General features: G+C 42.9%; 2 protein-coding genes across 5 annotated transcripts in view; one reads left to right on the top strand and one right to left on the bottom strand.

The window, feature by feature from the left end:
• The window catches only part of baiap2b (BAR/IMD domain containing adaptor protein 2b), an 85,477-nt gene extending 81,108 nt beyond the window's left edge, over positions 1 to 4,369 (top strand). The window contains exon 14 of the mRNA XM_056365815.1: positions 4,233 to 4,369. Within this exon, the coding sequence (XP_056221790.1) occupies positions 4,233 to 4,236 (4 nt within the window). The 3' untranslated portion in view covers positions 4,237 to 4,369. The remainder of the gene's footprint in view (positions 1 to 4,232) is intronic.
• Positions 528 to 20,051, bottom strand: part of aatkb (apoptosis-associated tyrosine kinase b) — a 50,905-nt gene continuing 31,381 nt past the window's right edge. For 3 of the 4 annotated variants that reach the window (XM_056365805.1, XM_056365804.1, XM_056365806.1), the window contains 12 exons: positions 18,832 to 18,973; positions 14,161 to 14,240; positions 13,347 to 13,465; positions 12,388 to 12,475; positions 11,243 to 11,376; positions 10,711 to 10,795; positions 10,299 to 10,420; positions 9,368 to 9,517; positions 5,482 to 9,007; positions 4,589 to 4,718; positions 4,260 to 4,466; positions 528 to 3,330 (listed from right to left, as the gene is read on the bottom strand). In XM_056365805.1, the coding sequence (XP_056221780.1) occupies positions 3,302 to 3,330; positions 4,260 to 4,466; positions 4,589 to 4,718; positions 5,482 to 9,007; positions 9,368 to 9,517; positions 10,299 to 10,420; positions 10,711 to 10,795; positions 11,243 to 11,376; positions 12,388 to 12,475; positions 13,347 to 13,465; positions 14,161 to 14,240; positions 18,832 to 18,973 (4,812 nt within the window). In that variant the 3' untranslated portion in view covers positions 528 to 3,301. Of the gene's footprint in view, positions 3,331 to 4,259; positions 4,467 to 4,588; positions 4,719 to 5,481; positions 9,008 to 9,367; positions 9,518 to 10,298; positions 10,421 to 10,710; positions 10,796 to 11,242; positions 11,377 to 12,387; positions 12,476 to 13,346; positions 13,466 to 14,160; positions 14,241 to 15,341; positions 16,732 to 18,831; positions 18,974 to 20,051 lie in introns of those variants that run through there. The other variant, XM_056365807.1, reaches the window with a different exon arrangement.

Raw genomic sequence — 20,051 nt, 5'->3', positions numbered from 1 at the left:
TACTATGACATTTTTATGACTTACTATACTATGACATTTTTATGACTTACTATACTATGACATTTTATGACTTACTATACTATGACATTTTATGACATACTATACTATGACGTTTTTGTGCTTTACTATACTATGACATTTTATGACTTACTATACTATGACATTTTATGACATACTATACTATGACGTTTTTGTGCTTTACTATACTTTGACGTTTTTTATGACTTATTATACTGACATTTTTATTACTCATTGCACTATGATGTCTTAATGCCCGATTATACTATGACGTATTTATGTCTTATTATACGATGGCATTTCTGCGACTTACTATACTATGACATTTTTATGACTTACTATACTGTGACGATCAGCTAAGACCTGTAAACGCGATGCACAAAAACACATTTTCCGCATTGAATTTTTCTATTTTTCATTTGTAATTCTTCTTTAAATTACCATGTGTAAATGATTCAAGAGACAAAGTTATACCCACTAAAGGAAAGATCTCAGAGTGAATTCTGCTCTTAAGATGTGTAAAACAGACTTTTATTTATATTTGATAGAAGGTACAGAAAGTAATGATGTGACCAGGTCAGTGTGGGGGCACATATTACTGACAGTATCCCAAACCAAAACTCCTGCCTCCATTTTTTTTTTAAATGATCAGTTCAAGGCCAAAGCTGCTGTCGTGTTCCTCCTCTCGGTCACTACGCCCCTGGACCACAGCACAACATCTCTTTGGCAACAATAAACAGAAGAATTTTTTTTTTTTTTCAAACTTTCCTTCTTTCACAGGTACAGTACATCAATACTCCTAAAAGTATTTTTGTTGTAATACAAAAATATTAACGGACGGTCGTCTAGAGGATCTATGCCGCTAACTGTTACAGAATAATAAAGCCCTGGAAGGCAAACAAACACTCAGAAGACACTACATGTTGATCACAGGGTGTTTTTGAAAGGTGACATCCTGCTTCTTCTTCGGGAGCTGACGGCTCAACACACACCTTCCCTTGTCACCTCCTTTCATTTACACACACACACACAAAGCAAAGCATTGTAACACTTCATGATCATGACGTCAGCCCGTCTGTGCCTTTCAACCAGCTGATCAGACAAATTAGACTTGACACTAGACACTGAACTGATCTGTCCCTCCTGAAAGCATCGTAGCTCAACAAGTTTTTAAATATTTCATCCAAGCTTTAAATGCTATGAAGTTATTCCCTTATTGTTTTAACCTGGTGCTCAAACTTGTCTTAATAAACCATAGTACAAAACTGCTGCGAACAAGCTCATTGTAGATAATATACAGCGACAGTGTCAGTAACAGTAAAGTCAGGCATTCGTTCTCATTGCTCTTACAAACAGAAAATGGTAGAGATGGGGCTGCAGCTGAGCAATACTGGATGTATAATGTGGTGATTCACGTATGCAAAATCATGTTTGTTCAGACGAACCTCTTTGCAGACAGAAATACACTTTCACAGCCTTTGAGCACTGTTGGGCATGTTTGTGTTTTGATATACTGGCCTCTAGGCCCGGGCGATCTTTCAATACATACAGTATGGACGTTTAAGAATTACTTAAGTTATTACAGGGGTTATTTGTGAGTTTTTTCTGCCATAGAGCGTGGTTTCTCGCCGGGAGCGGGTGGTGGTGAATCTCGCTTAAAAAGAGCTTCAGCCATGGTTACATTCACGAGACAAGAGGTTATAATGTGGCCCCTGAGCAGCGCTACGTCTTCAGGGCAGATTGGAGGCTACGGTGTGTCGCTCTCGTCAAGTATCGAGATGGGCCGGGGCTAGCTAGTTAGCATGCTAACTTCAGTAGAAGACGTGATTGAGACAAGTGGTGACATTGGTGTTTCCTTCCACCAGCTGTCTGTAGTAAAGGAATGCTGAACTCATGTTTCTTCTAGACTGGTAAACAGCTGTTGATGCTAATGCTAGCTCTGTAGCAACAGCGAAACTTACAAATAGCTTAATGTCTGTGATTGTACCAGTCCTTGTGGATACTGTTCCAAATCAACAAGCATTGCTGCTTTGTGGTGATATTGGATTTACAGGAGTTTTGCATCAATGTGATGAAGTAAATTGATTTGTTTGAGAATATTGTCATTATTGCAATAGAGAATTACATATACTGTGATGAAAATTTAGTCTATATTGCCCGTGACTATTGGCCCATGTCATTATTAGAGAACTAATGTCTGTGTAGCATCCAGATACTGAATATCTCCTCTTGCTATCAATGTGTTTTGGACCTGCAACATGAAAATGGATTTTTCCATGACCATGTGCTTCTACTCTAAAACAGAAAACAACAGGAAACGTCCCCATTTGTCTCTAAGCAATACGTCTTTATACTGTTTTCTAATTACTTGAAACCATGCATTGCAATATCTTTAAACTACTTCCTTCACGTCTTGTTACCGTAGAGACAATGCAGTGCCTGATATACGACAAAGAGGGGTTGGTTGTGACGGTGGTGCTAGCACAGAGAATGAGCCACATATTCATGTAAAACAGTACAGTTGTGATCCTTATACAAAATAAGAAAGAAAAGATTGTCCAGGTTCGATCAGCTGCTTCCACAAAAAAAAAAACATTCTGTAACCAGACAGGAGCCATCAAAATTCCCTCTGCTCCCTTCTTTCACACTAACAGGTTCTTTGTCTCTGAATAAACCCAAATATTAACATTATATTACTTGTGATACCTCAAGAATTATCATTGATATTCATTAAGACAAGTAAAGCAGTTTCCAAAAAAGTACAAAGTCTGTGGAGCTGTACAGTCTTGTTCAAAGTGCTGATCCTTTGTCTAAAAAGCCAAAAAGTTGACGTTGTCTTTTACTCAGTGATACTTGAACTGTCCTGTTTCTCCAGTACAGGTGGTTCCACACTCTCATCATTACTCCCTATCATAAATTAAGAAGTGAAAGAGGTGGCAGATGTGATGCTTTCCAGAGGCTCGTCCTTCCATTTTGTCTCTTAAATCGGAAAAATATGCAGAATTCAACACACACGTCCCCCCTGCTTTCATAGATTCTTTACATCATACATAGTATATATTAATATTCTGTAAATGTTTATATATTAACCATACTCTTTTCAGTATTCTAAACAGCTTAGGTCAGTCCTACATCGTGGGTAAGACAGACTTTCTCAAAAGTGTCCACAGGCGATAAGAGGCACTGTCTTGTGTTTCTAAAACCTGACGTTTAAAAATAAATCAGAAGTCATGCTAGTAGGCCAAGTTGTTGTCGAAGAGAGGCAGTAAATATCCACAGCTCGTTACTCTTTCTCCCCGTCCTCGCTGCTTCCTGCAACAGAAACAAACAGGCAGAAAGGATTAGTGTTTGCAAGCACTCTGTACAGGCTGTTAGGCATCTTCCTCCTCCGACATGTCTATTGATTTCGGAGGAATTTGGCACTAAAGTGTATTATCTCATTAGTGTGGTATGTTTTACTCTAATTCTGTGGCAATATGTTGTCGCCAACAACGGCATCTTTAAAGGGCCAGTTTCCCAGACTGGGATTAAGTCTGATACAACAAGTACTTTATTAGTATCATTAGTATATTATATGTTTGTATGTATATATATATATATATAAACATACAAACGTATATCTATACATGATTTGGATTAGAGTCAAGTCTTAAATTAAACCTCAGAGGAGCAAAGTTTAATTTCAATTACTGTTTGTTTATAGATGATATCACTATTTGAAATATTATATATTAATAATTATATAAGAACGAGCGTGTTAAATTTTGATAAACATATGTACATGTCCAGAGAAAGAACCTTCATCTCACTGACTGTTTCACTGTGCCTTTAGGTCAAAACTGTGACCAAATGTCATTTAATTTAATTTGTTCACAACTTACACAGATTTAAGACACCTTTAACTTTTTTTTGGGAAAAACTTTTCGTCCCTTAGGTTTGCTATGATACTTAAACGTGATGTGCTTCACAGTTTTCGTAGCTTTGACAATTGATTAGCAACTCAACTCAACATTATTTATATATCTATTATTATTCATATCAAAGTTTAACTCCAGCTTTGATCTTTAAACCATTTTTTCAAATCTGAATAGCTGTTACAAAATCTGAAATTTGATCTGTATCTCAGTGCCAGAAAACTTGATTTTTTTTTTCTTTTGATCTGTGTCAGTAAAATCTCAATCCTAATCAAAAAATTAATTCTGTTGTGAGCACAGATGAACTGTTATCCAGAGGGGACCCACCTCCTGCTGAGTCCATATCAGAGTCAGAGATGTGAGTGATGGAGAAACGGGACACGTTGGAGGGGGAGACGGTGAAGCGGGAGAACTGCACGGCTGGTTTGGCATCCGGGGCCTTGGGGATGGAGTGGGTGGGCGGGGAGTCCGACGCCGCTGAGGACGTTGGTAGAGGCAGCAGGGGGAAGTCATCCTCCCACTCATATCCTGCACCTGAGAGAAGAGACAGTGAGTACATGGTTTGATATCTGCTCACTAGCCAAGTTTTCGTGATGCTCATACAGGCAGAAACCTCTTCAATTACATTTAAACTAAAAATATATTCTTGTACTTACTCTCCTCTGAGATGTTCCCATCAGAGGAGTCATCTGAGCCATTAACCCTCTCGTGGGATTTGCTCTGTGAATTTTGACCCTCTGCTCCTAAAGGGAAGCCGTGCTCAGCCAGCTCTTTAGTTGGGCTTTCCTAGTGGCAGAGAAGTGAAGTAGGAGAAAGCACCTGTTAGTACAGCATTAAGTGACTCACTTGCCCAGATCTGATGTTAAGTCTGTCTGTTTGGTTTTTGCCACTGGGGGCAGTGTAACATTGATTGTTATTAGTTTGCAACAACTTAGCAAACAGCTAACCGGAGACACGGAGCATTAACTTTGAGTCATGTTTCCGTTCACTGATTCAATACTGAATCTCCTTTTTGTTTTGTTTTGTTTTTTAAGAGATTTTTTGCCTTTATTTGATTGGCTATGTGGAGAGAGACAGGAAATACAAGAGACAGAGTTGAGGAGAGACATGTAAAGGCTCCGGCCAGCTGGGAGTCAAGCCGGGGACCCACTGATCGGTTATGAAATCGATGCTGATTATAAACACGGTAGAGTAATATATAACAAATAATAATAGGGATGGGGCTCTATTGGAGCATAATAAAGGGGGAGGGGATAAAACTGTCTTTGTTCAACTGTATCAGCGATTTATTACATTCTGTATGACTTTAAATATCAATAAAAAGACCCTTAATAAAAAAGAGGCTAAAATGCTTCAAGTAATGGCTTGCTGAAGTATTGGAGATAATTCCAGATTCACCAATTTTGGCGCTATGAGCGACCCTTTCATATTACACTATGCCAGATTATAACATATTGAATTAATGTCAGTATAACTATTGATTAACTGAGGTTTAAATCATAGAAAACTAATTTTGATCAATGATTCGTATATTCTCTTTGCTACTCACCTGATCGAACAGATAGACAGTGACGTCGTCAAAGAAAGACACCGTCTTCTTCTTGCGTTCGAGCTCCTCCTCCAGGCTCTCTGCTGTCAGCAGGGTCGGCATCTTCAGGAGGCTGCGCAGTTTGTGTGCTTCGCTGTCGTCGCTCACCACAATGGGCACCGGGTGACACTCGTCCTCGCTCTCCTCCCCGCCACTCTGTTCCTGCACGCTGTAGCTCCGCAGCTCCTCGTCCGACTCGTCGCTGTCATCGGTGTCGCCGTCCTCCTCGTCGGCCTCTTCCCCGTCGGCTGGAGATCCTCGGCCCTCTGTCGCAGGGAGCGGAGGGGGAGGGGTGGATGGAGGTGGAGGAGAGGAAGAAGAAAACCGTCTGGTGTTTGCAGTGTGCTGCAAAGCCACCTCGTCTTTGGGTAAAGTGTGCAGGATTTCTCCGGATGTCCCTGATGTCCTGTTTTGAATTGTCTTGATCGCTGGCTCTTCTGTTGCTTCGGAGTCTTTCATGACCTCCGTTTCCTCCTCTTCCTCCACCTTGATGTTGGAGGTACAATCTCCATTCAGGGCACCGAGGGCTTCTTCCATGGCCCCCACCACCTCTGCTGCCCAGTCCCCTAGAGATGAGCTCTCCTCCTGGGATGGCCATTCATCCAGTCCTCCCTCTGTTATTGAAGCAGTGTCAGACGGCTCTGGAGGTAGCCCCAATTCCTCATCCTGTCCACACTCTTCTGTCATGTATGCCTCCATCTCTGGTGGAGAAGAGGATTCTGTTCTTCCTGTTAATGTGCGTTTTATGTCTTTGTTCACAGCAGGGTCCTCAAGTTCTTCCTCCTCTTCACTCTTCCTTTTCTCGCCCTTCTTTTCTCCCCTTTGCTGTTCTTTTTCAGCATTTTCTTCATCTCTTACTCTCTCTGATAGTTCTTCCCCTTCATCCCTTGACTGCCTTTCATTCTCATAGTCTGAGAAGTAAGCAGAGTCTCTGTATGGGGTCTTATCACTTAGTGGTGAAAAGATGTAGTCACCGGTCTGTGAGGCCTCTGAGGCCAAATCTTCACCCAGTGATGCTTCACCCTCTGTGGGCACCACTTCAGCCTCGGCTCCCCGCTCCTCCAGCACCTCGTCCTCCTCCAGCCTTGTATCAAGGTGAGGCTTCCCCAGAGGTTGTTCACGGGGTTCATGAGGCTCTTTGGGTACAAACTCAGGGCTCTCATTATTTTCTGTGTCATAGCCGCTGTCCATAGCTTTAGGAGAGCTGGAAGGATGGGAGGATGCAGGGCTGAAGCCCTCACAAGAGCCAGCTGCAGACGGTAGATCCATGGAGTCCATGGAATCAGGAGTTCCTATCTGCTTCTGTAGCGACTTGAAGGCAGGAGAAGCGTTCAGCTCGCTGGACTCGTCAGCGAAGATGCCCGAGGTAACGTCTGTGATGTCGTCTGTGATGTCTTCGTCCTCATCGTCGTCACTGCAGTCGAGGATGTCAGCGAGGCAAACGCTGGAGCTGCCTCTGTCGACGCCGCTGTCTCCAGTCTGACTCAGCTCTGACTGTGGATCTGTGAGGACCACCATCACATGCGTGTTGTCAGAAGGAGGCGGAGTGGCTTTAGTCATTGTCAGGGTCACCTCCTCTATTTTAGGCTCTGGTGGTTTTTGCATGATTAGATTTTCCTTGATTACATCCTCCCCCTTCTCCTTGAATGGGGTGTCATTAGTTGTAAGGTCAACATACTGCTCTCCACAGTCCTCAGTCTTAATCAAGGTGGGTTTGGGCACAATGGGACCCCCTGGAGCTGGTGACAGATTGATCATCTCCTCATTGCTCGGGATGTCAATGATCTTATCTCTGATGTAGTTGCTGTGACTGTAGCTATGACTGTAGCTGTTGTTTCTGACCAGCAAGCCGGTGAGTGGGTCAACAAAGTGCGAGTGGCAGCAGTCTCCAGATGCTGGCACCTGAGTCTCGCCCTCATGGCACAGGTAGATGTAGGCACTGCAGTTGTCTGAAGGCACCATTGCATGGTGTTTACTCAGACTGAGGCAGGCACTATTGTCTTTGGCCTCAAGATAGTCAATGGGTTTGGGTAGAGAGTGGTAGGCCAGGCTGTGCTCCTCCGGCCAGGAGTCTTCGATGTCTGTACTTGGCATTGTGTAGTGGAAATCTACATAAGCGTCCTGTCTGCAGCTGTGGCTCGCCCGCCTGGGGTGACCCACACTGCTCTGGCGGTGTTTCGAAGGCCAAGTGTTGCAGGTGTGTCTCTCAACAAAGATGTCCTCTTCTTCCTCCTCTGAATCAGTGTCTCTGTGTCCAATGAAGAGCGCCCCCTCTGTCTCCATGTTGATACTGATAGAGTGGCTGCTGTGCCTGGTGTGGCTAGGCATAGTCTTCCTCAGGGAGCCCATCATGTCGTAGTAGCCCCCGGTTACGTTCTTTCCTATGATGGAGGTCTGACTTGTGTCCAGGTATGTGTCTCTGTAGGCCTGTTGAGGTGGGCTGTTCACAGAGGGGGATATACCGAGCGGGTTCTCCAACTCACCCAAGGCCTGACGCAAGCTCCTTGACCCCCAGCTCTCCTGATGGTGCTCACTAGAGTGTTCACTGCCAATCAGATAGCGATCTATTCCCAAAGGCGGTGAGTGCTCATAGTAGTAACCCCCATCTCTGTCTTTATAGGACACATAGTGACTCGACTCCCAGGGTCGTAGAGGGCTGCTGTCCGACACCTGCCCTAAAAGAGGCTCCATTGTGAGGGAGATCGCAGGACTTGAGTCATTTGAGTCGTACACATCTGACTTATGGATGTCTGCTGACCAATAGGGAGCCATGTTCTTAGCCTGTGATGGGCAGGCCATGCACTCACCTGAGTCTGCACTCCCAGTAAGGAAGCTCCCACTGCTGCCCTGATAGTCTGGGCTGTAGGAGCACATGGTATAGTCCAGGTCAATGTTACAATCCACTGGCTCTTCAATGCGGATGTAGTATTCACTGCTTACTGAGGGGCTATGGGCACTGAGGACAGGAAGTACGCCGGGAGCATGTAGATGTTTTGGTTGGTAGTAAGAAGGAGAAACTCCATGACTGAGGCTCTCCAGAGGGCAGCCTCCCACAATGCCCCCTGGTGGGTAAAATGCTTCCTGACAATGATGGCTGACCTGACCCAGGGTACTAGAGGAGTCTGGGGCTCTGTAGGACTGGTCTGCCCTGGCTTGCTCCCACTTGTACTCAAAGTTCAGGCCATGACTGGTTTCAGTGACTGTTAGTATGTCGTCCCCGGACTCCGAGTGGTAGCCATCACCTGCTGAGAACTGCTCAAGGAGAGGGAACGAAGAGGAGGTTGATGAGGGGTGGTCTCGTGACATTACAGAGGCACCACGGTGGCTGTTGAATCCAGTATTGGGACGCAGGGAGTTCCAGCGCCTCTCAAAGTCCTCCTCTGCCTCGCTGGCCCCCTTGGCACACAGGTAGCTGAGCAGCAAGTGGACTTCCTCTGCATTGGGTCTCTGATCAGGCTGGAGCCAGCAGAACTGCATCACCTCATACCTGAAGATCGCAAAAATGACACAAACAGAAAAACAGACAACAGTCATATATGAAACAATTTTAATAAATTGATGAAGTTGTAATAACAGGATTAAAAAGAAGAGGCCTGAGGAGAAAACTTCCCCAGCACAGGAAAGCAAAACCAGCATGATTAACATAATAATTAGATTCTGCAGAAGAAATGAGAATCCACTCGTGCTGGAAGGTATTTAATTTTGTTGCGCTGAATTTTGTGTTTTGATGTGTTTGTCCTTCTGCTCGGGGACTGTTAAGTAATTTAAAGATGCTTCTATAAGTGTGTGTGTGTGTGTGTGTGTGTGTGTGTGTGTGTGTGTGTGTGTGTGTGTGTGTGTGTCTCACCAGCGCTCAGCCAGGGGCACTTTGAGCAGCGGCTTGGGCAGTCGCAGCTGCTGCTCCCTCACAGCGTAGGTGAGTACCTGTCTGTCAGAGTAGTGTCTGTAGGGCTGGTTCCCCAGCTCAAACAATTCCCAGATAGTCACACCCAGAGACCTGAGACACAGGATTAAACATAAAACCGTAATCAGAGCAAGTATGAATCATTCACACTATGTGCACATACTTATAGTCCTTCAATAGTTATTTTGTGTCCTTCATAATTTTATGCACTGTCAGGGGTTTTTAACTGTGCACACAGTTTTTCTATTGTCTCAAACTTTTCTCCATCTCATTGGCTGCTTGGTGACCTAAAATATTACAGTCTTACCTCCCAACAGAGTGAGAGTTTATATATTTTTTGGCCTGTTCTCGCAGTCTGCCCTCTTATCTTGTAATTTTAGTATCAAGAACTCAACAAAAAATGAAAGGAGTTAAAAACACGTTCCCCCAGGGACAAAAGTCTAATCTATCTTCCATGTTTTGGCCATTTTCCCTGATATGTGTTTCCCAGGGAACCAACATCAGCCTTTTGGTTGTGACCTTTTATGCACAAAGCATAGATACATGATAATTTAATAGTTTCATTGTGAAATATCTCTGTCTTTCAAAAAGAAGAAAATTACTTTTACAACTTTAATCCTAAAATGCTGAATAAATAACAGCACAGTAGATTATAATAAAGCACAAAATGGCAAAAAGCAATCAACATGCGCTCAGCACACAAAGTATTTTTTCATTTATCCTCTTACACCACAGTCTGAAGTACAAAGTAAATTGTTTTTCAACATTTTGACACTATGCTGTATGCTATTGTTTCTAACAACAAACCAAAAGTGCACGCATCTTTGTATTTGTGCGTGTGTGTGTGTGTGTGTGTGTGTGTGTTTGATCCTACCAGATGTTGCTCTGTTGGGTCTGGTCGGCCACCAGCAGGTTTCCATGCACCTCATCCACGAGCTCTGGAGCCATCCAGCGCAGCGGCACGTACATCTGATCTGATGTCACATAGTAATCATCCTGATGGGAGGCAAGAGTAAAATGTTAACAGACATTAAATCTCAAGCATTTCCTTGTTAAATTTAATAATCCTGAACAAGTTAAATGAGGGTGGGGAATAAAATAAGCTGTAACATCTGTCGAAATTCACTTGGGTGGAATAAATGCTAGATTTTTGTAGATGCAAAGCACCACAGATTTGTATAGATAGTAACTATTTCAGATTCCCCCGAATACTCTAAACAAATTAAATCATACCCTTGTTTATCTTTGCATATGTTACTCTGTGCATATTTTTCCGATAAACAGACCTTGTACTTAGTGTGGGACAGGCCATAATCTCCGATCTTCACTGAGACATCAGCAGTCAACAAGCAGTTCCTCAAGGCCAGGTCACTGGTGACAGAGGGTAATGGGAGGGGGGGGGCAGCTGTTACATCTCAACATTATTTATAAACATACTAAACAGGACTCAGACACTGCGAGATGCTCGTATTTCTTGAGGCACAAAAATATTTAGAAGCATTGCACACACAAAAGCAAAACACAGACGGATTGCGAGATGAAATAATTAATCTTTCAGAGTTGGCCCAGTTCAACACTGCTATCTTTGAGAGCACATTTCGATGTCCTCTCCTTTCTCTGAAAAAAGCAGCTGCAGACTGAATGGAGCTTTGAGTGTTTCTGGAGATGAGGGGTCGCCGCCTGCAACAAAATCACTGATGCTGGAGTCTGTAAGGAGCACTCAGGCAGCACCAGGATATTGTTCCAGGAAGCAACCCAGATCATAGCGTTGTCATTTTAGAGCGTGTGCGATATTTAATGGCAGAAATGGCTCACTACCTGTGTGTGAAGTTGTGCTTGTGCAGGTGCAGGAGTCCTGAGGCGATGTCGCAGGCCATCCGCTGGAGGATCAAGGGTTCTGGGGTCATGGTTTCTGCAGTCCTGCAGCTTCGGAGGTAACCCTTCACATCCCCCTGGACGCAGCAGAGAGAAATAAAACATCTGTATGATACATCCTCTGACCATTGGAGGGCAGTGTTGTCACTGTGCTTTGCTTAATGGGAAAAAGACTCATCCACTCCTCGTTCAGTTGCCTTGGTATTAAAATCTGCATGGAAGCCCACCATGTGTCCTCAGTTACTTATGTACAAGGTATTGTTTTCATTTTGTGAGTGAATTATCTCCTTGGCAGAGCTTTTGTCTTCCTTTATCTTACAGCATTTACAATCTACACTGTTTACAGCAGTTACGTTAAATAATAGTTTGATCCTACAAACAGTAACAGAATTCCCTCCTTAGGCATATCTGAATGTTTTTTGTCATCATGGGTTTGTGCTCGTTTGCGCTGTTGTCAATTTAAAAAATAATCTGAAATATAATGAAAATATATTTCATCTACCACCAATTTCCATCACTCACACTGTGCAGTGAATTAAAAATTGACAGCTGTGAAGTGGCAGAAAGCCAGTTCCGAGTTCTTTGATTACTTGAATATCACCACAAGTGTCAGTGTTAAATCTACTGAGCTAATCAATCCTGTGGAGCTGATGTTGGATTTTATGCTGCAGTGTGAGTGGTGTTAGTGCAGCGTGATTTACTGTTAACTTTGGGCTCAGCTGCCAAACAATTACAGCAGCTGCCAAGAATGTTTTATTGCCAAAAGTAATTAAGAAAAAAAATCCAATAAACTACATATAACAAGAGGTTTTCAGGCCATTTAGTGAACTGAGTCAGTGAAGGGATATAATGCAAACTTTCAGTTAAAAGCAAAGGTCTATAAGATTTGACAGGTCCTTTCACAAACAACATACTTCATATTTAAATACACTTTACGCACCAAATGTGGTACAGCCTAATTAAAAAATTTAGCAACCAAGGTGTAATTTGTTAAATATTTAAATCCTGTATAACCTTAATATTTCTTTATACATACTGTGAGCCATTCTCCCCTTACACAACCCTTCCCTGTGGGTTTGGATACTCACCAGTGGACAAAACTCCATCACCAGCAGGTATGGAGTGACCTCGGTGCACTGGGCCAAACACTGCAGCAGAGCAGGGTGCTGGAGAGCACTGGAGGAGAGGAGGAGCATGAGATCATAGAAGAGCACACAAAGGACTTCTGTGACAACACAAAAACTCCTAGACACACACATTGACACACAGTATAAACATACTGTACCAATTGTGAAGAATCATACAGTATATTGGCAGTATTTATAGGCTTGGGCAATATCTAAAATTTTATATCTTGATGCAATCCAGCCACAAATGTCGTGATGCATGTTATTTTTAATAATATTATATAATTATATAATGTATTTAATGTTTCAGGTATAAGTGATGCTGTCACTAAACAACACTTCAAAGTTTTATTTGTCACATGTCTGTGTTGAATTGCAAAAAAAGAAAAATTTATATTTTGAAAAATATTGCATATAGTGGGAAATATCTTGATATCGAATAATGGCCCAAGCCTAGTATTTAAAATATATTACAAATGATCAAATCAAGGATTGTTACTGCAATGCATAACGCTATGAAAAGGTACAGTTATAGGACACAATGACTGATTAAATTACAAAATGATATGCTATGCAAATGATACAATGAAACATGTTGAGAAAAAATACATTCAAAGACACATTTGTGTCTGGAACAGGATTGTTTTTCATTATTCCTGAAGAGCTGGTAGTTTTACCCGCCAACATTTTATCAGCTCATATATTGAAAGTAAAATCTGCCTTCACAAAGTTACTAGTCACTCCAGCCATTAGATACATTTAGTTGAGTAAAAAGATAAAATATTCCCGCTACAGAGGAAGAAAAATACAGTTTCACCATCATCTCATCTGACAGTACAGTATTTTAGCAAATGTTTGAACTACATCTCTGACAAGACAGAAATCTAACCAGAAACCAGGTGATAGAGGTAAATATGTACCGGTAAGGCTGGGCTTCCTCCAGGAAGTGCATCTGGTCCTGCACGCTAGAACTGGCTTTCAGTTCCTTCACTACCACCTCAGTGGTATTCAGGCCTGCGTTCACCTCCCCCAGCAGAACCTGAAACAGCACAAGACACAGACATATACGCACAGGAGAGACAGACAGAGGGACATTTACACACAAACAAACAGGTTACGCGTGGATGGGAGTGACCATTACACAAAGACGGACAAAAAGGCACAAAACAGTCATGCGGGAGTTGAGCGTAGGACACACAAAAATGCAGACAAACAGATACATATGGACATACCCAGTCAAGGCACACAAGGATGGAAAGGACGGATGTATATTCATGAGCGAAGAGTATGAAAAGGAGGAGAAGCAGACAAAGAAACAGAGAGACGGAGAGAACGAGAGAGAGAGTGACAACAACATGTTATCTGGTTGTAAAAACACGACACCACCACATGGTTCAGCCTGCAGCAGAGGGCTATTACATTGAAAATTTTACCAGCGTAAAATTTGTTCTCAAGGGCTAAGTCTATCACACCTGGGACAAGCTGACATCAAAGGCACGAGGATCAGCTCGGCATTACACACTCAGACATTGCAGATAACACAGTGTGTCGGGACATTTTAAACCGAGCTCGTTCTAAACACGGCCGGGATCACAGCAAAAAATAACAGCCGTGATGTTAGACTCGCTGATGCCCCGTTTCATCTACCTGGCAGGTAGCTGCAGGGACAGCAGGAGTGACTGTTAAAACCACCAGCAGGTAGTAATGAAGACTGAGGCGTCTGATGTGGCTTACCTTCCCGAACCAGCCATTTCCGATCTCTTTCAGGTAGAGGAGACTGTGGCGGCTGAGATCTGTGGATTTCAGGAGTTCGACTGGAGGAGAGGAAGAGAGAGGAAGACGTGTTACAGTGATGGATGACCCCCCACCAGCAGCATCCTGATGGGGTCTTACGGTTGTGCTCTCTGACAAAACCTGTGGTTTTTCATGCTTTAACCCATTTACTACAAATCACATCATCTTACATTAAAGCCAATCTGAAGACCACACTAATGTGTTACACAAATGCGTATGTATTTGTCAAACCACCACAGGCAGCCATTGGTCTGCAGTCATTTCTGTATAGACTCTTGAACTTGCTTGAGTTGATTTATCTCAGTTTATCAAATATTGCCTTAATTTTGATGTAAGCGATGTAATGACACGTTGATTAAATAATTCTGCATTTAAGTTGTATTATCACAATAATGTATGACAAGTATTAATATTTGTTTGATGTTCAGCCTGATGGAATACACAACTTAAACAAGAGAAGTTAAATTCAATTGTACTTACTGCATAGCGCTCTTATAGTCTTTATAGTCTCAACCACTCAAAGGGCTTTACAATACTCACACATTTACCCATTCACACACACATTCATACATCACATCGATACACACTCAAACACTGACGGAACAGCCATCAGGAGCTATTTAGGGTTCAGTATCTTGCCCAAGGACACTTCGACATGCAGACTGGAAGAGCCAGCGATCGAACCATCAACCTTCTGATTAGTGGACAACACGTCCTACCTCCCCAAATGTTCTTATTGTTCTTCGTGGGCTGGAACGTATACTAACCCTCCTCCTTTCTAAAAACTAATTCAACTTTAACTTAACTTAGTTAGTTATGATCAGTGAACTCACTTTTCATTCCCTCACCACTTTAAGTCATAGTACATGAGTAAGTTCTGAAATCATTCTGAGAATAAGTAAAACTTAACATCAAATGGATGAACATATGTACTGATCTTAAATTGCGTTGATTTCACTCATTTTGAATATGATGTTGGGACATATTGTTGAGACTGAGATTATACACACAGGCACAATTATACCTGAAAACACCTAAAAGAAATACATTATGTCCTCAATTATAATAATAATAATGATATATGTAGATAAAACTCATGACAGTAACTTGACAGAACGCACCACATCCAGGTTCTTAAGTGGCCACTGTAGAATCCATCTAGAATCTTCTGTCCGATCGACTGTCATCAACTTTCTCCAAAGTGAAATATCTGAACACACCAGTGGACGATGTCCATGGTCCACGAGTTAACAGAACAGACTCCAGTCTTCAGTCTAATTCTGTATGGAGCCTTCTCTGGCACCGACCTGTCTGACTGTCCTCCAACTCCCTGATGCATCTCTCTCAGCATCCCCTGAGTCTCTCCTGCCTGCCGAACACGCCCGACTGTACTGCCCTAGCTCAGCCAAATGAAACGGGATTGACAGCAACACCCCCCCCCATCTCTCACCCCTCACCATCTATCCCTTTCTTTCTTTCTTTCTTTCTTTCTTTCTTTCTTTCTCTCTTTCTTTCTTTTCTTTCTGCATCTCCCACGATGACAGTTAGATTCTGGGTGTAGAGGCAGACAGACAGATCTTTGTGGTGCTGCGTCCCCCCCTCCCCGCTCCTCCAGACTGCCACACAGTCCAGTCACTGTGTGGAGGCCATATTGGACACCCCCGTCTCCTTCCCCAGACTGGTCATTCCTTACACCCACTCACGCTCTCTCCATCCCAAAGCAGAATACTCACCATTGTCTGGCTGCTTAGGGCAGCATGGTACCAGTTAGGACTAGTTAGTACTCACACACTGGGGCTATTATCCACCGGCTCCTTGACATAGGAATGAACTAAGTTTTGGCGATAACAGCAGCATGCAATGGGTCCCACCTACGCCATCATGTTAACCTCAAATATTCATAACGCTGGTGGAACAATGAGGGGAGGATGATACATGCTAGGAGAAAAAAGACTGTACTATAATATTTGTAATCTCTGCCAATGTATGAATGCTGTAATAACGGGCAAATGTTCACTCACTCAGAGCTTTCTAATTTTTATTTCTTTTTTCTTTTTTTCCCAAACTGAAAACACCCCGACTACCCCGCTAAGTTCTCAGATCTCTTTACAGCCAATACACTAACTCAATTTCCATTTGACAGCGCTGTCTGGCCTTCTCTAAGCCTGTGTGCTGCTGAGCATCTCTCTGAAGAATGCATCTAGCTTAACCGCTATAGGAGCCAGCCTTTAGCGAGACGCGCAGCAGCTAAATCACTCAGAGCCAAATGGAATTCCCATCATCCTCTTTCACTCCAGTGAATCCTGGTCCACTCTCAGCTGATCGAGGTGCTGAGCTGCCACCGTGTCCTTGGACAATCATTTCAATTCACTTATGACATTTTGCCCGTTGTTGTTTCATAACTAGCGTGGCGAGGATTTAGAGGTCGAAGTTCGCAAGTAATTCTGCAGATCCGATAAGTGTATGTCAGCAGGATGCATCTAATACATGCATCTGTGGGAGTGGGAGGAAATTTCAGAGTGTGTGTGTGTGTGTGTGTGTGTGTGTGTGTGTGTGTGTGTGTGTGTGTGTGTGTGTGTGAGAACATAAGAGCTGGACTTGTTTTTGCTCAGTGTGTGTTTTCACATGTCTCCTCTGGGTGGGTGTGAGGTCCATTAGTCTTTGCAGAGCAGCACTGCAGCAGAGAACAGCTGCATTAGGGTGGATCCTGGGGACCGGGGCCCCAGTCTGAGCCAAGCTCTTACATTACTGGTGTCTCATTAGGAACTCCACCTATATCCACATAGTCCTTCAACAGCCCCCAGTGCTCAGCAGCACGACAGAGGAGATGGGAACATTGGCTGAAAGAAAGCAGACTTACTCATAGCTGTAAAGTGCTTCATCTCCACATCTACCTCAGCTCTCAGGAATTATTAGATTCAAGATCTGAGACCTACACTGTGTTAAAAGCAACTTGAGGACCTTTTCATGTTGGCACTCATCATTTTTTTTATCTTAATAATTACTGTTCCTTCGGTATGTGTTCATTTTCTCTGCCTTGTGGCTGTTTTAGAGTGTCTGCTCTTCTCTATCTTCTGTCCTTTCCTTCACTCTGTTGCTGTATGATTAGCTTTTTAGTTTTAATATTTTATCAGCATGCACAGCGCTTTGAACTGCTTTTGTATGGAGTGGTGCTGTACAAATGAACCTGAGCTGGAAAGGATGCAGGAAAACAAGACGAGAAACTGGCAGCAAAAAAAGATGTAGAAAAATGAGGACACAGTTACGACCAGTAAAGTGAGATGAATACGCAATTTCTCCGAAAAACTTATTTCCCCTGCTGATGTCACTGGGCGAGGCTCTCCTGAAGGTGCAGTCATAAATCCCTGACCTCTAACACTGCTTTAATGGTTTCTATTATTCACAGAAGACCAAGCATATGTTTAAAGGGTCAGCTCAGCCATGTCGCAGACAATGGTGGGAAAATTGTTTCACTTACCCCAAATGGTATTTAGCCACGCAGATAGTTTTAACTTTAATAGCTGAGGTTTGGAGTTGTCTGCCTCTGAAAATGTTCCTACCAGGAACTGCAGCGTTTCTTTGGTTTTCTCTAGTTTTGGTTTTCAATGAACTACAAATGAAATCCCATTAACCTTCCTCGTATTGACGTGTCGTCAGAGACCTCATTTGTCAAAGCCTGCATGGCTACATACCACTGGGAGTATCCAACTCTTATCTTTTGGTCCTTAATACACTGCCTGTTTGAGGAGTGTGGGTAAAACCGTGTGGATGTATAACAAATGTTCACATTTACATCTGAGTTTTGATGTGGACATTCGTTATACATCCACACGTGGGCATGAGACTTAATGTGTGGGCAAGACGCATTAAGTCTCAACACACTCCTGCAAAAAGCTTATCAGGCAGCATCAGCCCATTGACACACAACAAGGACCATTGTCACACAGTAGCAGAAGGAGAGAAAGAAGGCGACAGAGTGAAAGAGGAATATTCTCACTGGGGTTTTGTGCTCTTGCATGCCTGACATACCAACATGCAGCAGTGTAGGCCGGCTGCCTGGACATTATTATGCAACAGGCAGATGTTTGTGGGAGAGAGTGAAAGTTAAAGAGCACAGAGTTCATTCTGCAGGGAAGCTGCAGTGAGGGATTGTGGGATAGGTGGAGGCCCAGCTGGCCGAGGCCAGTGTCAGGGCGGTGCTCACTCCAGGGACAAACTTTTGACTAATGCCAGATACACGGCCCTCATCGCCGTTATATTACTCTCACACCCTTGAAATGCACTTGCATGTGTATGGCTTGGGGACTTTTTCAAAGCACTTGCAAGGTTTGGATCAGTTTGCAGCAAAGGACAAGAGACATGAATCACAAAGCACCGGCAAAACCTTCACAAATGATGTCATGATTGGACCCAGAATTCATCTTATATCTTATCCCTTTTGACAGAAGGGAGAGGTATAAATCTTTTTAAATGCAGTGTGTGGATTTCAGAGGTTTAGTAAGTGAGAGAACCAAGTTTAACCCCTTAAACACTTCTTTAAAACTCTAGATTCTGTGTTTCTGATGGAGCCACTCAAGGATACAGCTGAATAGTAAGTGAACGCTCACCCACCAGATCGAGCAGGTTGCTTGGCGACCGGCAGGGACAACTCGGTGAGCGGCAGGATGTAGACGTCCAGGCTGCCCTGGGAGGCCGGCGAGGCCAAGGTGGACATATCTGCATGATACTCCTCCCCGTCCACATTCTTGAATTCCTGGAAGACATGCAAGCACAAAAAAATGAACAAGTCAAAGGTTGCACAAAAGAACAGGTTGCATTCATTAGACCAGCAGCTGGTTGGGTAACCGGTAAACAGCTTCTTTACTTGTAAGGTCAAAGATGTGAGGACATGATGCAAAAGTGGAAAAAATAACCTCACAAACATGCCCTGATATGCATTTGTAGACCGTATGATGGGTCCAAATCTGCTCTGTGTGATATTTAATATTTGACAGCATCAGTGTATGTACATATATATATATATATATATATATACATACATATACACACACACACACACAAGGCAAAAGACAATGTTACACAAAAACACAGGCAAAAATAGATGATATTTTGGCTGGAGCACCGAAGCAGCTCTGACATAAACTGAAGCAAGCTGTCCTGGCCTGGCTCACTGTTTTTTTGAGCTTTGTGAGACTGCTGGAACATCCCAGTGTAAACAAAGCCAGTCTGATTTACCCAAAGATTATTTGTACCAAGATTACATGTATCTCAATCTTCTGCTTCACAATTAAGCCTGATGATTTTAGTGTTGAGATACTTTCTGAGCACAAAGTGGAGTTTCTGTGTCTCAATCACTGAATGTTTTGTTGAAAATATTTGGTCATGTATTTTTTTTTCCAATCCAAATTGACCACATTCATGAAATAATAAAGAAAGTGAAAAGAACTTCTGTGCCTTTTTACTACACTTCTATAAAATGCCGTCTGATCCAGCGTTAAGCCGCACAGGCCCCAAATGGCACCAGACAGAGGTGTGATCAATAAATCTTCACAACTCTGTTTGGATAAAAGAGATTAGTGCTTGATTTCACTCACATCACTGACAATAAAACTCTATTAATACGTATTACACTTAAAACTAACTCTGGACAAAACAGATGAGCATCTGCTTTGGAATTAATTACCAAGAAGTGGCTGCAGATGTGTCCACACCCGTCAGATGAATTTCAACATATGGACAAAGTAACATGCAATCAAAGAGGAAACATTTGTTTCTCAGTTTTCCAGGTTAGCATGTGGGACTGAGGCCTGGGTGGATGAACAGTGAGGAGT

The sequence above is a fragment of the Seriola aureovittata genome, chromosome 21 (assembly GCF_021018895.1).
Source record: "Seriola aureovittata isolate HTS-2021-v1 ecotype China chromosome 21, ASM2101889v1, whole genome shotgun sequence".
Taxonomy (NCBI): domain Eukaryota; kingdom Metazoa; phylum Chordata; class Actinopteri; order Carangiformes; family Carangidae; genus Seriola; species Seriola aureovittata.
This window is presented reverse-complemented; position numbering and strand designations above follow the sequence as displayed.